Source organism: Equus caballus, chromosome 6 (genome assembly GCF_041296265.1).
Source record: "Equus caballus isolate H_3958 breed thoroughbred chromosome 6, TB-T2T, whole genome shotgun sequence".
Lineage (NCBI taxonomy): Eukaryota > Metazoa > Chordata > Mammalia > Perissodactyla > Equidae > Equus > Equus caballus.
Genome location: NC_091689.1, coordinates 22,665,849 through 22,681,900, shown reverse-complemented (window position 1 = coordinate 22,681,900; position 16,052 = coordinate 22,665,849). Strand labels below are relative to the sequence as shown.

The window sequence follows — 16,052 nt, the reverse complement described above, 5'->3', positions numbered from 1 at the left end:
GCTAAATGAAAGAGCAAAGACACACACACATATACACACACACACAACGAATACTGTATGATTGTATTTATATGAAATATCCAGAATATACAGATCTAGAGAGACAGAAAGCAAATTAGTAGTTGCCTAGGTCTGGAGAAGGGGGTTGGAGGAAAATGAGCGGTGACGGCTAATGGGTATAGTTTTTTTGGAGGGGATGAAAATGTCCTAAAATTGATTGTAGTAATGGTTGCACAACTCTGTGAATATACTAACAACCACTGAATTATTTACTTTAAATAGGTGAATTGTATGGTATGTGAATTCTAGCTCAATAAAGCTGATATGTATACCATAATAATGATATAAGTAATCATCATGTAACATAATATAATAATAATATATCTTTAAGTCTCCTTTACAGCCCTCCATTGGGATAGGCCCTTACCCAGGAAAGGGGTCTGTGGGGGGACAAGCAAGCCCCCTGGCACATCCTCCCTGGAGGCAGGGGACCCCAGCGTGGAGGGAGGAGCAGGAGTCTGGAGTCACTGCCTCCGTGTTCACTTGGGGTCCTGTTCGTGAACTCTGGGACTTCAGGGCATCCCTCAGCCTCTCTGTGCCTCAAGTCTGCATCTCCCGAGTGCGAGTGAGGACAGTGTCCCCCTGCTAGGGGGGCCATGAGGACCAAGTGAAGACGTCCTTGTCGAGCACTCAGAGAATTACCTGGAGCACAGTAAGCACTCAAGAGATGCTACTTACTAGTATTATTGAGCTTGCAGATTCACCACCAGCCTGGGTGTAAGAAGTGATAAGTGCAAGGCAGATGCTAGAGAGCCGGCCCTGGTGGTCCAGTGGTTAAGATGCGGCGTTCTCACCACTGTGTTCTGGGTTTGTGTCCCAGTCAGGGAACCACACCCCCCATCTGTCAGTTCTCATCCTTTGGTGTCTGCACGTTGCTGGGCTGCTGAAAGCGATGTCACTGGGATTTCAAATACCAGCAGGGTCGCCCATGGTGGACAGGCTTCAGTGGAGCTTCCAGACTAGGAAGAAGGACCTGGCCACCCACTTCCCAGAAAACTGGCCATGAAAACCCTGTGAATGGCAGCAGAGCATTGCCTGATACATCGCCAGAAGGGGAGAGGATGGAGCAAAAAGGCTGGGCCGGGTTCTGCTCTGCTGTCCACAGGGCCACTAAGAGTCAGTCAGCTCGACGGCGTTAACAACAACAAAGACGTTAGATCTAATTGCCTGTCCCCTCCTTGGAGATCAAGATAAGCCCCAGAGCCAAAGCTCCCCCAAGCTTCTGCAGCTTCCCACCAGGCTTTCCTCCCAACGCCCCCCCACCCCCCACCCCGGGGACATGGCTCTTCTTCATCTAGCGCCTATCTGCGCCTTGTCAATCCACACATGGAACTTGGCCTTTTCACTGGTCCAAAGGAAGAAGAGAGGAAGGATGCAAACCACCACGGCAGGCGCTGCATGGCCAACAGCCTCACAGCATGGAGTGGACACCCTCACGCTTCAGAACCCGGTCCAGCCACTCATCCCCAGGGGTGTCCCCTCACCCTTCCTTGGAGGGACCCCTCTCTCACCGTCTCCCATCTCTGCAGGCACCCCAGCCCTCCAGGTGGTACTCTGACACCTGTCACTTCCCCTCCCCTGTGCAGAGCAGTTTGGCGGGTCCCAGCCCTGACTCCCACTTCTGCGGGGCCAGACTCCAAGACAGACTGGGCCAACCAAAGGGCCTCCCGTGGAACAGGGTTCCATAGCACGTGAGTGTCCCTGTCCCAAAGGCCCCATAGATCATGCACAGCTCTGTCACTCCTGCCTGCCCGCTGTGGCTCCAACACGCTGCTGTTCACTTTTATTCCTGAGGGTGGAATTTATCAAGCACCCACTCCCTGCCCTAGAGTCACGGGCCCTTCCTGCATGCAGGGCTCTCTCCCACTGGTGGCCCAAACGGCAGGTGTCTGGGCTCTACCGTGTGTACACAGTGTGCTCAGCGCTGCTCCAGGAAAGCCAGGCGGGTGGGACCCGTCACTCTCTGGTGTAACATTCAGACTCTGATTCGCTCAACTACCCCTGAGCCAAATGGGAGCAAAAATGGCCAAGACTGTGCCTGGGCATCTCTCTGGAGGTCCTCTGCATCACCTCTCCTTCCTCCTACCCAGCTTCCGCTGTGCCAGACTAGGTTAATTCAAAGCCCGTGTGTTGCTATGGCAACATGACCAAATCTGACCCCCGCCCCCCACAGGCTAGAAATCATCCTCCCTGGGGTACCTCGTATCTTGCTCCTATCCCTCTTTTTTTTTTTTTTTTTGAGGAAGACTGGCCCTGAGCTAACATCCATGCCCATCTTCCCCTACTTTATATGTGGGACGTTCACCACAGCGTGGCATGCCCAACAGTGCCATGTCGGCACCCAGAACCCGAACCGGCAAACCCCAGGCCGCCGAGAAGTGGAACATGCAAACTTAACCACTGCACCACCGGGCTGGCCCCACTCTTTTCCCTCTTTAGTGCTGAGATTATACTAAAATAATTCAGGTTCAAACTATTTCCGAACTGCTTCAGAGAGAGAAGTTTCACAGAACCAGCTCTTGCAGAAGCAGGTGTTTTTCAGATGTGAGATCCAGGACCCCGGTCCCTCATTGTCACCGCCGTCAGCAAAGGAAATCTTGAGTTCACCCTCAGAACAGCTCAGAGGGACGCAGAGCACCACAAACTAATTCTCAACCCCAGCCGGCTTCCTTCCGCTTGGAAATCCACCACTGTGTTCCATTCTCAGGGTTAAGGTGCTAGAACATTCCGTCAGGTGCTTCCTTCCTTGCTCCTTTCCAAATCTGAATACAGAGCTTGAGGACAGGATGTGCGAGAGATTCAAATCACCCGAAGTAGGAAACACATCCCGAGAGCCGGCCCGGGACCAGGTGTAAGAAATTGTGTTTGTTAGAGCTGTGCAATGGCTCTAACCAACGTATGCCGCAGGGCATTCTCACCGCAGATGGTCTGTAGTTCTTAATTCTTTTTTCTATGTGTGGCTCATGCTTTTTTTTCCCTCTCTCTTTCTCCCAGATGGAACCAAAACGCCTGAAAAAACAGCTCCCCAAAATCCTGAAACTCTTGAAGCCGGACGACAGGATTCTGATTGTGGGGACCACAAAGCGTCCTTTCGATGCTGAACTTCAGTCCTTCTGCAGGGTTTACCAAAAAATTATTTTGATTCCCAGACCAGACTATGCTTCTAGATATGGCAAGTACCCCCAGCCCCTTCCCAGGCCGGGTAACTGAGGCTGAGCTGTCCAGTGTCAGCTTGCAAGCATGTGAAGCCAGGAGGGTGGCCCTTGTCACCCAGTGATTGTCACAAGGTGACGTTAGGGGAGCACGTGCCCTGGAGGGATGTGCGCACCTGGATGTCAGCCATGCTCTGCTCCGGGGATGTCAACAGCTGGGTCATAAAAGCAAAATGTACGTCTTTGTTCTGTTGTTAACTTATTCCTTTTTATCCACGACTAAAGGAAACTGGACAAGGATTATTATTTTTGGCCCTGCAGATGACAAATGCCCTTGTGGGTGTGATTTCTCTTCTGTCAGGTAGATTAGGGTCACTTATCTTGTACCGTGGTGATGGTGTCTCTCTCGGACAGCACCACTTCTTTCCACCAGGTTGATTTTTTTTCATTTTTCCAGCCTCAAAGTATGAATCCAGGAGCAGGTTGACTTACTTAAAATAAATATTAACTACCATCAGAACTTACTTTTTCTAGTTTTTTTCTTCTTGATTAGACAGATTCAGAATCCACTTATTTGGAAACATATTTTTGAACGGCAGCAATAGAAAAACGTGACCCTGGGAGGCAGTGCAATGACCTTGGAAAGAGCCACGAGATCTGGGCTCTGATGAGACCGGGTTCTGAATCCGGGCTCTGCCACTGAATAGCTGGGCGACCTTGACAAGTTGGTTGACCATCTGAGCCTGCATTTTCTCATCTGTTAAGTGGGAGAACTGACACTTCACAGGGCTGCTGTGACCCTTGTATGAGGTTAGCAGAATGTCTAGCACCATCTCAGCTCCCGGGAGAGCATGGGTGGCGGTGCTGGAGACAGAGGAAGAGAAGATGGTGGTGGTGGTGATTGCGGAGGAGAACATGGCGGGGTGGCGAATGGCCGTGGTGGTGCTGGTGGTTGTTTCTGTTATCCCTTGCTGTGTGACAAACCTCCCCAGTGGCTTAAAACAACACTTATTCTGAGGGTTCCCTGGGTTCAACGGAGGAGCTCTCCCTTGAAATATCTCAAGATGTTGTGATCTGATGTCACTTTAGACTCAGTCATATGAAGACTCCACAGAGCTGGACATCCAAGGTAGTTCGTTGCTGTGACTAGAGCTGATTGGGGCTGTCGGCTGGGAGGTCAGCCGGGGCTGTTGACCAGACAGCCTACACCTGGCCTCTCCATGTGGCTTTGCACAGCACAGTGGCTAGGTCCCTAAGAGCAAACGTTTCAAGAGGTTCAGGCAGAAGCTGGAACGATCTTGTGACCCAGCCTCAGAAGTCACACAGTCACTTTTGCCACACTCTGCTGGTCAAGAACCAGTCACAGGGCCAGCCCAGATTCAAAGGCAGCAACTATACAAGGGTGTGAATACCGTAGGTGTGGCTCACTGAGGGGTCGTCTTTACCTCCCGTGTTGGTGGTGATGGTGATAGATTTGTAGAGATGGTAATGGTGGTGTCAGTGTTGGAAATGGTCATGATGGTGGTGGCAGCATGGCAGTGATGGAAATGATGGTAGTCACCTTGGCAGTTGTGAGGGGGACACTGGGGAGGTTGGTGGTGTAGTGGTGGCGGCATGGTAGTAATGGAGATGATGGTAGTCACGGTGGTGGTGGTGGTAGAGGTGATGGCGGCAGTGGTGGTGTGGTATCAGTGGTTAGTATTAATGGTCTTAGTAAACATGATTAGGTCAGACTTGGTTTCTATTAATCTTTCTCCAGACACAATACCACTGCCAAAACAGAGGGACTATATGGTCCTTTCTGGTTGGTCTTAAGTTCCTGGTCAATGTTACTTGCTGAAAGAGCAATCCTCTACTCCCCACATATGATAAACTCCTAGCTTATTAACCACTCCATTCGCAATGTGCACTCATTTCTGTCTCGATGTATTGCGATCCTGGCTTCATGAATCAATGTTACACGCCAAGTACAGAAGACTTTGCTCCCAGTCATTTCTCCCTCCGTCCAGTGGCTTCTCCATCTTCTAGGGCCTCAAGCCCTCCACTGGATCCTTTGCATCCAGCCAGCACCAAAGGAAGAGAGAAAGACATTCTGGAGGAACTCACAGGAGATTTTAGGGACTAGACCCAGATGGGGCCAACAGTTCTTCTGCCAGAAGGGCTCGCATGGCGCCCCTAAGGTTCAAGGAGACAGGGATGGAAGGTGTCTACACAGAGCTGGGTGAGCATCAGCAGTCACAGCCCACTGAGAGTCACTGCAGAGGATTCCCCGCTCCCGGCTCTATCCGAGCTTCCCCGCTCTCATTCTCCTTGGTCAGACTTCCTCTCTCACGCTCTGTCTTTTTTTTGTATTATATATCTATTTTAAACGATCTTAATGGAGTAAGCTAGAGTATTATTAATTTTGAGGGGCCAGAGCATGCTTCTTGACTTTGGATGGAATAGTTTCTGTTGTTGACAGAACCAGAGGCTCTTGTTGATAGCCCTGTTGATATCGAACAGGGACAATTGTGTCCTTTTGATAAAATGCTAGGCACCTCGAGGGACTCAGATCCCATTTCAGATTCCAGCCTGAACCTCCTCACGGCAGCATCACGCGGGAGGAAGGAGAAAGCTTCCCTTCCATTCTGGGCAGAGGACAGGCCTGCACACAGCAGTCGTCTCGGGCCCGGGGCTCTGTCCACTAAACCACATGCTTATCACGTATTTCTTTCTCGCGTGGTGATTCGTTCAGACCGCCATTCTTGCCGCCATCATAAATGCTGTGCAACATTTCCTCCAGTGACCTTGAAGTTTTCACAGCCACAGTGGCTGGCACATCCATCTTGAAGAAAGACTGTTCCTGTCTTTGCAGTGATCAAAAATGGTCTCTTCCAGCCCATAAAGCATGAGCTGCAAATCCATAACTTGGGCCTTTGCTTGGCCATCTATCTACGGGCGGCAGAGTGCCGTAGGTGCGCAGGCACACTCACCATCCCACTTCTCAAATTCCCCGAGGCGGTGTGAGGGAGTGACAGGTCTGAGAAGCGAAGAGTGGCTCAGCCTGAGGAAACACAGTCCTTGAGGCTTACCAAATATAATTCAACATTCACCTCCTTTCCCCAAATCTAGCTGCTTCCTTCACAATGTCTCTGCACAGAATGTCCACCCCCAAGGTTGATTAATGCCTTGTCTAGTGCCCAGAAATCCCTTTGGGCTTCCTTCACTCCACATTCCTAATGCTTCCTCCTCTTGCCTCTCTTCCCTGGGGTCTGTTCGCTAATAACCCAATTCATTACAGGTCCCCACCCCAGACCCAGTGTCTGGTCGGATAAGTCCAGTCCACATCTTCTGATTTTTCTGGAATGCTAGGCTTCAGAGACCAGAAGTTCCCCTAAATCATATTATTTACTTCTCGTGCTTTTGAAAAATCCCAAATAAAAGTGAATTTTAAGATACTACATACATCATCTCAAGCACTAGGCAGGATGGAATCCATTTGGAATGCCAAAAGCGGAGAAGGGGGCCCGAGGACCAGACTCCTTTCAGTCTAAGGAGGAGGAGAAAGGTAGATTAGTCTGAAGGAGGAGGAACTTTCTGCATCCAAGAGGGGGAGGTAAGATACAGCCCCCGGCCTGGAGAGCACCTCCACTGACTTCAGCCCTCTCGAGTCCCTGGCCTCTGGTCCTCAGCACCACACCCAGTGCCACCCCCAGCATGTTGTAGTTTTGTGTTCTCCACCTGCACTTGTGGGCCCAAGACTCAGCAGCCTGCCTTTGGCTCCAGTACTGGCTATAGGGCTCCCACCTCAATGAGCCCACAGGCCGTGACTCACTCTGCACCTGACCCCCCTCTTAGCCTCACAGCAACTATTAAAGGATCAAGAACCCATGAGCCGGTGGCTTTGGAAAAGGGGTAGAAGCTATTCTTTGAAAGGCTAGTACGTCTAGTTCATCAAACAGGAGAGGGATGTTAAGCCTGATTCTCTTTCCCATTCTCTGGATCTAGAGATGACTATGGCAGGTGAACAAGTCCCCCCATCGCTGTGACAACCTCCACAGAGTTCACTTACTGCGCCGCCATTAAAAAATGGTGAGCTTTGGGAAGTAATCAATGATTTACGTATTTCAAGGAATCTTGATCAAACTCTACGTGAATACCAACTATCATACATTTTAGATGATCAGTGGTGCGTTTGCATGGTCACATTCTACCAGAACAATGGGAGTTTTTTGCTCCGTTACTCAGGAATCTTGGCTTAGAGAGATCCCTCTGATTGGCAGGTTGGAAGGCTCTGACTATTGTAGCTGGATGGGGGGCAAGGGAGCAAGCTGACTGTCTGTTGCTGGGGAGCCCTTGGCCCTCACTGCTCGCCCACGGGCTGGTCTGCTCCATGTAGGAGTTTTGCCCATGGGTGCCCAAGGCTGAAGCTATTCTGCGTCCCCAGCCTGGGCTATCTACTGGGTCCTTAGCTTTAGGGGCTGTCACCTGTGACTTTCCCGTTAAACCTGTTCCCTTCTCAGCCTGCAGAGTCACCACTCAGACCTTTCGGCACTTTTTTTTAGGTGTTATAAATTTGGACTGGAGACATACTCGATCCCAAGGGATGATGTTGTCTGGTTGTTGGTGTCGCTGTTTATTTTCCGATTTCTAACTCTACAACAGTTGTTATATTTAACTGAGGGCAATCCTCATCTGCTGCAATCTCTCTTTACACAAGTACGCTTTGAAATATTCGTAGTTTATTTGGTGTTATCTTTTATAATTGATGTTTTAACGAGCATCAGGAAACTTCGGTACGAAATGGAATGACTAATAATAATAATAACATTTACAAGGACAACAGTGATACAGCTTCTGGAAATAAAGTGCCCGCCATACGCTGGAGCAGCGCTTTCCCAAAGGCTTTCTATATATTTTTTACTTATTTCTCACAGCAGCCTCAGAAATAAATCTTTTCTACTCCCGTTTTACAGGTAAACCCAAGACTGGCTCAAACTCAAGTAAACCCACCAAGGGAGTAGCAGAGTAGATCCGGGGTAGATGTCACTTTAGGCTAATTTGGGGTCCCCTGTGTCCCCCGCTGGTCTCCCTGCAGCTCTCAACCCTGATGCCCCCATTACAAGTCATTCTAGTCCTTGACAGCAATTGCAGCTTTTCATTTCAGTATTTTTGGATCCATGTGTTTGGGTGATGTGATCATTTAACCACCTGACAGTGCTCAGATCACGGAGTAACGGTCATCTTTTTAAAAACTGTTTCAAATATTCCTTAAAGAAGGTCAGAATGCTTTGGAGACGTTTGCCCAGATCCTCCCAGTGCTGAGACTGGCTCTGAGACACACAGCCTGGCCACTGCCCTCCCCTTTCCTCGCTGTCTGGATGCAACTGAACGAGTAGCAGCCACACTCGTTTACTTTCCTGAAACCTCTCTTTGCAGAATGGAGGTGGTTCTCTAAGTGTAGCATTTCAAATGTTGCATAGGAGTCCATTCTATCTCCAAAGTTAGCATCAAGAATGATTTCATAATTCATTTTCACAACATCCCCGTGTTCTAAGTGAAATCTCTCGGTTACCCCAGGTCCCACTAACCCAGAGAATAGCCGAGCACCCATCCAGTAGATCAGTCAGCCTATGGGTGTTTGCAGCTGATGGGGAAGAGAATAAGGGTCAAACTGCTCTATCTAATACAATGTATAATACAGTGTCTTACACCCAAAGGGAACGGAGCCTGGCAGTCGCTAATGGAAATTGGAATCTGCATTCCAATTCTAATTCCAATCTACATCATTCCATATAAACATAATGTAAGAAGGCCAGCCCAGTGGTGCAGTGGTTAAGTTCGCATGTTCCGCTTTGGCGGCCTGAGGTTCACTGGTTCGGATCCCAGGTGCAGACCTACACACTGCTTGTCAAGCCATGCTGTGGCAGGCATCCCACATATAAAGTAGAGGAAGATGGGGACAGATGTTTAGCTCAGGGCCAGTCTTCCTCAGCAAAAAAAGAGGATTAGCAGCGGATGTTAGCTCAGGGCTAATCTTCCTCAAAATAATAATAACAATAATGTAAGAAATGAACTTTATAGCTAAAAAAAAAAAAAATCAAACTCCTACTTAGCCAAACACTTTGGAAAATATAATATTCTGATGAGCAGAGATCCCATCTACACCCTATGTGAATTTCCAATTTTGAAAGATTTTGAACATCTTTAAAGGTACCACACTGACGTGATACTGACTGTGGTTTAATTTTTCTGTCAGTTCACAAGGACTTGTGGACCCATAGACCTGAAGGTCATCGACATGTGTGTCTCATGGTTGAAAATCACTCAGATGAAAGCATTTAGTTATGTGGCTCTCGGCTCATTTGAGTTTTAATAAGTTGACATAGATCTCCTGGGCATTCCTTTCTTGATGAGATCCAACCTCGTGCTGAAACTAGATTAATATCACTTTCTCCATGGTGACCCTTGCTCTCTCTGTCTTTTCCGCCATCTTGGATACAACAGTTTTGTGGAAAGAGATCATTCAACGCAATGGAGGAGTCGTTACTAATGCCTTGAATATAAGTTGCCTGGCGAAGGTCACCGATGGCTTCACCCAAGGTCACATAGTCCAGGTGGTTAAGGGTGTGCTCACGGACCGGAGGATCCACCAGCAAATTCATAAACCGCTCACAGCAATCGAGTTTATTGAGTCCATAACCAGCATGAGTCCGGTATACCAAGAGGAAGAAGAGAGCTTTAAGGTAAATGGAATGATTGTATGACCAGATCTTAGCAGCAAACACTTGTCACATTACCCCCTCCCTCCCTTTAGAGAATCTGCTAAGGTCCATGAGTTTGAACTCCACCATATGCAATGAAATTTGGAAACTCGAAATTTTTGCATCACAAAATCTTTCCAGCTTTAGCAGTAAAGCATGGGTCTTCCAAATTTTAGGAAAATTGTGGTCCATGACCTTATAAATTAACATCCAGATTGCAGAATTGAGTAGCAGCTTTGAAACCATTGGATTCACACACACACGCACACGCACACGCACACACACACCCTTTTCTTGGCTTTCACTGGTTTTTATTTCATATTTCACATAATGGAACAAGTTTTGATTAGAGAAAAGCATTCCCTAAATAGTATATTTCAAGCCAATGTTGTTTTTGTCATGGTCCACTTCATTTTTCAGTGCACTTGCAATGGTCAGTCACAAGAGAACTCACCAAAATGGAGTTTTCTAAGTTTTGAATACATTCTGAGATGTCCACAGAATTTTTTAGATCTGGAGAAAACTCTGAGCATCAACTCTTGCAAATCCTTCTTTTATAAAAGAAAAAGAAGTTGCAGAGAGTTGTGTCCGTTATTCCAGCACAATCGACCTTAGAACCCTGGTCCCTGATGCCCAGGCCAGCGGGCTCTCCTCAAAATCCTTTTAATCAAAATGAACACAGTTGTGTTCTCTTTCTGGACCTGAAGGTAGTTTCCTTGGCCAGCTGGGAAGACAAGGAGGAAAATTATGTCCATGCAATGACACCCACCCCAATGTTGGCCATACTGTCAGAAGGAGAATCAGAATTCTCGTTCAGCCTCGTGTCTCTGGAGGCCTGCTTGAAATTAAGAACATTTGCCTCTATGATGTATCACTTTTCCACCAACTCTAAAAACCGTGCTATCCTCCAGCTTTGTCACTAAGGCTTCAGGGGAAGGTGAGAAATAGTCACAATACTGATCCCGGCACTAATGATCTAGCACCAGGGTTGGCACACTTTTTCCACAGAGGGCCAGAGAGTAAATATTTTAGGCTTTCAGAGCTATGCAGGCTCTGTCACAACTCCTCAACCCTGCATCATGTCACATAAGCATCCAAAGACAGGATGTAAATGCATGGGCGTGGCTGCTTTCCGTTCCAGTAAAACTTTATCTGCAAAAACAAGCAACAGACCCAATTTGGCCCATCAGCCAGTTTGCTAAACCCTGCTCTAGCAAAACGGAAAAAAAAATATTTCCCACTCCAAGCTGGAGTTTTTGCCAACTATTTGAATTAATATTCTTCTTAACTGTTTAATCCTTCTTTGTAGTAATTGCAAATATTTATCCTCCTCGAGTGACACTTTCTTTTCTGAAATTTCCAATTTTTTTCTCCTTTCTAGATTAGTAATTTTTCTCCTGATTTTCAGGGGCTAGGTTTAACGGTTAAAAGCTATGCCTTCTCTAAGCTGGGGTTTTAACTTTCTAAAGTGATTTCTAGAAGCTTGTCTATCTGTTACAGGTGCTGGAGGTCCAGTGACAATAACCAATCATACTCTTAAGACAAGAAATGCTGCCATTTTGAAGTGGCATATGAGAACACATATGCTTCTCACATCTGCTCTTGGCATATTTGACCACTTTATTCATTTTTTAAGGAAACCGAATCATTTGACCACCATGACCACTAGCCCCATCCCCCCATATCTCCAGGGCTTGGCACAGAGCCTGGCCCCCAACTAGATGTTCAGTAAACCTGTTTGGTGGCAAATTTATCCAGCAGATGGATGGATGGAATGACGCTGTGGCTGTAGTTGCTTGTAATCAGGCAGAACATTATTGCCTTCAGAAATTTTGACCTAATTGTCCTTCTGATGACATGCCAGCTGATGGTCTTGCTGATTCTCCTGATACATTGCACCCTGCCCCACGGACATGATGGGAAAATAGTTAATAAGAATGATGGTAATAATCATAATACTGTTAGCTAATATTCATCAACTACTTTTGGGCCAGGCCCTCTGTTAACGCATTTAGGCCTCACAATCCCTCTATTTTACAAAGGAGGAAACTGAGTTAGAGAGGTGTGGTGGGCAGAATCGTGCCCCCCCCCCCCCAGTGATGTCCACACCCTAGTCCCTGGATCCTGTAAATAGGTTACACATCAATGGGGAATTAAGGCTGCAGATGGAAATAATGTGGCTAGGAAGCTGCCCTTGAAATAGGGAGATTTTCCTGAATAATCTTGGTGACCCTGATGTAATCATAAAAGGTGGAAGAGGGAATCAGAAGAGAGAATCAAAGACAGGGCAGGTGCTCCCTGGAAACCACAAAAGGCGAGAGAAGAGATTCTCCTCGGAGCATCCAGAAAGGAGCCCAGCCTGCAGGCGCCTTGATTTCAGCCCCGTGAGACCCATTTTGGATTTCTGACCTGCAATGCTGTCAGATAATAAATGTTTTATTTTAAGCCACTAAGTTTGTGGTAATTTGCAGGAATGGAAAACACAAGAGGCAAAGTAACTTGTTCCGGGTCACACAGCTAGAAAGAAGCAGAGCTGAAATTCAAATCTTACTCCAAAGCCGCTTTTATTAGCCGTGGTCTCTACTGTGTCTCAGTGAATGAGGAGTTCATTGCCTGAAGGACTCAGCCGTCTCGCTCTCCTCTGAAACAGAGCCGAAGCTCAGAGAAGGATGAGATAATCCCCAAGTGCCAGAAACAAAGATAAATCTCAAACTCAGGGGCAGCCATATGCCTGGCATGCGGCACAGAGAAAAATGAGGGATGGAAACAGAGCATGATTAGGAGTCATGGAAGATGAAATGGCAGCCGTTGCCGCTTCTGTGATAACCAACATCACCAATGGGAACCAACTTCAAAACACCGTTAGAAAGCCCGGCTGTGGATTTGGGTTCAGAGGACCAATAGAAGCAACTGCAAGCCTGCTGGGGAAGGAGGAAGAATGAGAGACAGAGGCCAGAACAGGGCTTCCCACTCAAAATGAAGCGGGAAACCAAAATTCCAGAACATGTGAGGAAATCCAGTGCTAACGACAATCTGACAAAAATGGTTAAATTAGTGTCATTAAGATGTTCAGGAAAATTAATGAAGGCATGATTTCTATCAGAAATGTACACACAGTTCTGAAACAAAGACGGGCAGAAATGGAATAAAAAGAGAGAATTATTTTTTAAAATTACAAAAAGAGGGGCCAGCCCAGGAGTGTAGTGGTTAAGTTCGCACACTCCACTTTGGGGGCCTGGGGTTTTCAGGTTCGGATCCCAGCAAGGACCTACACACTGCTCATCAAGCCATGCTGTGGCAGCATCCCACATGCAAAATAGAGGAGGATTGGCACAAGTGTTAGCTCAAGGACCAATCTCCCTCAAGCAAAAATAGGAAGATTGGCATAGATGTTAGCTCAAGGTCAATCTTGCTCATCAAAAAAAAAAAAAAATCACAAAAATATAGTAACTAACATAAAATGAGGAAAAAAAATAGAAGAAGTATGAACTTCAGACCAGACATGGTCAAAGAGCAAATTAGTGGATCGGAAGATGATCCTGGGGAGCTCCCCTGGAAGGCAGCACAGAGAGACAAAAAGATAAAATTTGTAAAGTGCAACTAAGGGCCCAACTAATAGAAGTTCTAGAAGAAGAGAACACAAGAAATATCAGAGGAACAACTATTTGAAGAAATGTTTGCTGAGAATTTTCCTGAATTAAAGACATGAGTTCTCAGGTTAAAAGCAAACTCTGAGTGACCAGCAGAACGAATAAAAATAAATCCACACCTACACACGTTATCGTGAACCTGAGAACAAGATAACAAGTCAGTCTTAAAAGATACCAGATTGCCTGCAAAGACACAGCAGTTGGGAACTCAGATGGCTCCTTGACAACAATAGAGGCCAAAAGACGGCAACATCTGCAAAGTATTCAGGAGAAATAGCTGTCTACGTGCCATTTGTATCCAGCTAAACTAGCATCCAAGAGACAGGAGGAAATAAAGACGTTGTAAGACAAACAAAGACTGAGGTAGCTTCCCGCTCACAGCCACTTGAGAGGTCAACTTGGAAATATCAAGTAAGATTCTGGATGCACGTGACCCACAGCCCCAGCAATTCTATTTCTGTGCTTATGCCCTAGACAAGTTTTCTCACGTGTATGCAAGGAGATACGTCAAAATTGTGAAATTTCAACATTGTTCATGATGACAAAAAAATTGGAAATGACCTGTATGTGCATTGATGGTAGAACTGGTAAATAACGTATAGTATGGTCACTCAGTGAAGTATTACTGGGATGAAGTGCATAAACCAAGATGGTTCTCAGGTTTCAAATAAAATGTGAAGGCTGCGGAAGATGCCATCACAGGGCCAGTTGCAATTAAAAAGTGCTGTGTTGGTATTTTGGCTCAGTGTTTCAGCCGTGTTTCCAACAGTCTCCCTCAGAGTGTATGGACTCTTGTGATCCACACATGGCCACCAGTCCAGCTTCTAGTGGCCATGGGTGAACCATGGGGGAAATTCACATCACCAAGAAAACCTACACCCTCGAGATAGCCTAAGAGTGGGGCCGGCCCGGTGGCACAGCGGTTAAGTTTGCACCTGCCACTTCTTGGCAGCCTGGGGTTCTCAGGTTCCAATCCCGGATGTAGACATGGCACTGCTTGGCACGCCATGCAGTGGTAGGCGTCCCACATATAAAGTAGAGGAAGATGGGCATGGATGTTAGCTCAGGGCCAGTCTTCCTCAGCAAAAAAGAGAAGGATTGACGTTAGTTAGCTCAGGGCTAATCTTCCTCAAAAAAACAAAAAGATAGCCTAAGATCCCCAGGAAATCTGGGGACTTAGTCAGGAAGGGTTGTTGGTTAGATTTGGTGTAATTCTCTGCAGGTGTTAACTCCTTGAGATAGAAGTTTCAAACCATGTAGAAATATAGGTTGGAGCATCCCCTAAGAAAGAATGTATTAAACGTACATTAAATGCCCAAAGTTTAATGCCGCTTGCTCCTTCCTTCTTAGCAAGCTTTTCTTTGTCTTTAGGAGGATTCCGGTGAATTGATGTCATTCTGATATCTTTCTAAACATCGCTTTTCTTCCAGGATTGGTATTCCAAAACCCCTATGGGTAGAAAGCGAGCCTTGGCGTTAACGGGAGATACCACAGAAAAGGAAAAGGATAAAGGGAAAAAGAAGGAAAAGAAAGGAAGAAAGGAGAAAAAGAAAAAGTAAGGCCCTTCTGAGGAGCCATCCTTGCACGTCTCTCAGGGATGGAGATGGCCCGACTCTCCAGGGAGGAGACTCGCCATTGCCCGTCTGAAGCCGACCCGGCTCCTGCCACCAGCTCCTCAGCTCTGCATCCGCTCAGTGAGATCTTTAGGAGGCTGTACCCCAAGATAGTTGTCCGTAGCAGTTGTTTCTAGAATTTGTAATTGTTCCTTAGTCCATGTACAGTTTGTATAGAAACAAAATTCACTCTTCACACTCTCCGCAATCTTTTCAGGTTGATACTCCATCTCATCCGTCCTACTGGACAAGTTTAAAATTTGATAGTTAGAAAACACTCTAAGTTGACAGCCAGTAAGTAATTTGGGTCTATCGATACACTAGTTTTAATTATTAATCCATATATAGTATATTATCTTGCACATATTTTAATAAATTAACTCTTTGCTCTATTAATATATTTTATATAATGGAATAAAAGTTGTTGTCCTTGAATGACTCAGTAATTTGGTTGCTGGAGCTAAAAAAAGACCTGCAAAATTAACTAGGGTTGAGCATCACTTAACAACAGGGATATGTTTCCAGAAATGTATCATTAGGCGATTTTGTCATTGTGTGAACATCACAGAGCACACTTACACACACCTGGATGGTAGAGCCTGCTGCACACCTGGCTGCATGGTACTGATCTACGGGACCACCGGGGTATATGCGGTCCATTGTTGACTGAAACGTCATCACGCTGTGCGTGACTATATTTCAGTCTTCTGACTTTGAAGATGGAGAAACTAAGGCGCAGGGCCACACAGCTAATATTTGAAACTTTGGCACTGAAATAATTCCCGTTAATTCCCAGTCTACTGCTCTTGAGAAGCACTGAACCCTTGGCAGGCC

General features: G+C 46.6%; 1 protein-coding gene across 4 annotated transcripts in view; it reads left to right on the top strand.

Annotated features, from left to right (window-relative positions):
• Positions 1–15,651, top strand: part of IQCA1 (IQ motif containing with AAA domain 1) — a 162,499-nt gene extending 146,848 nt beyond the window's left edge. For all 4 annotated transcript variants that reach the window (XM_070269560.1, XM_070269558.1, XM_070269561.1 and 1 more), the window contains 3 exons: positions 3,055–3,232; positions 9,699–9,937; positions 15,036–15,651. In XM_070269560.1, the coding sequence (XP_070125661.1) occupies positions 3,055–3,232; positions 9,699–9,937; positions 15,036–15,164 (546 nt within the window). In that variant the 3' untranslated portion in view covers positions 15,165–15,651. The remainder of the gene's footprint in view (positions 1–3,054; positions 3,233–9,698; positions 9,938–15,035) is intronic.
• The last annotated feature ends 401 nt before the right edge of the window (positions 15,652–16,052 follow it).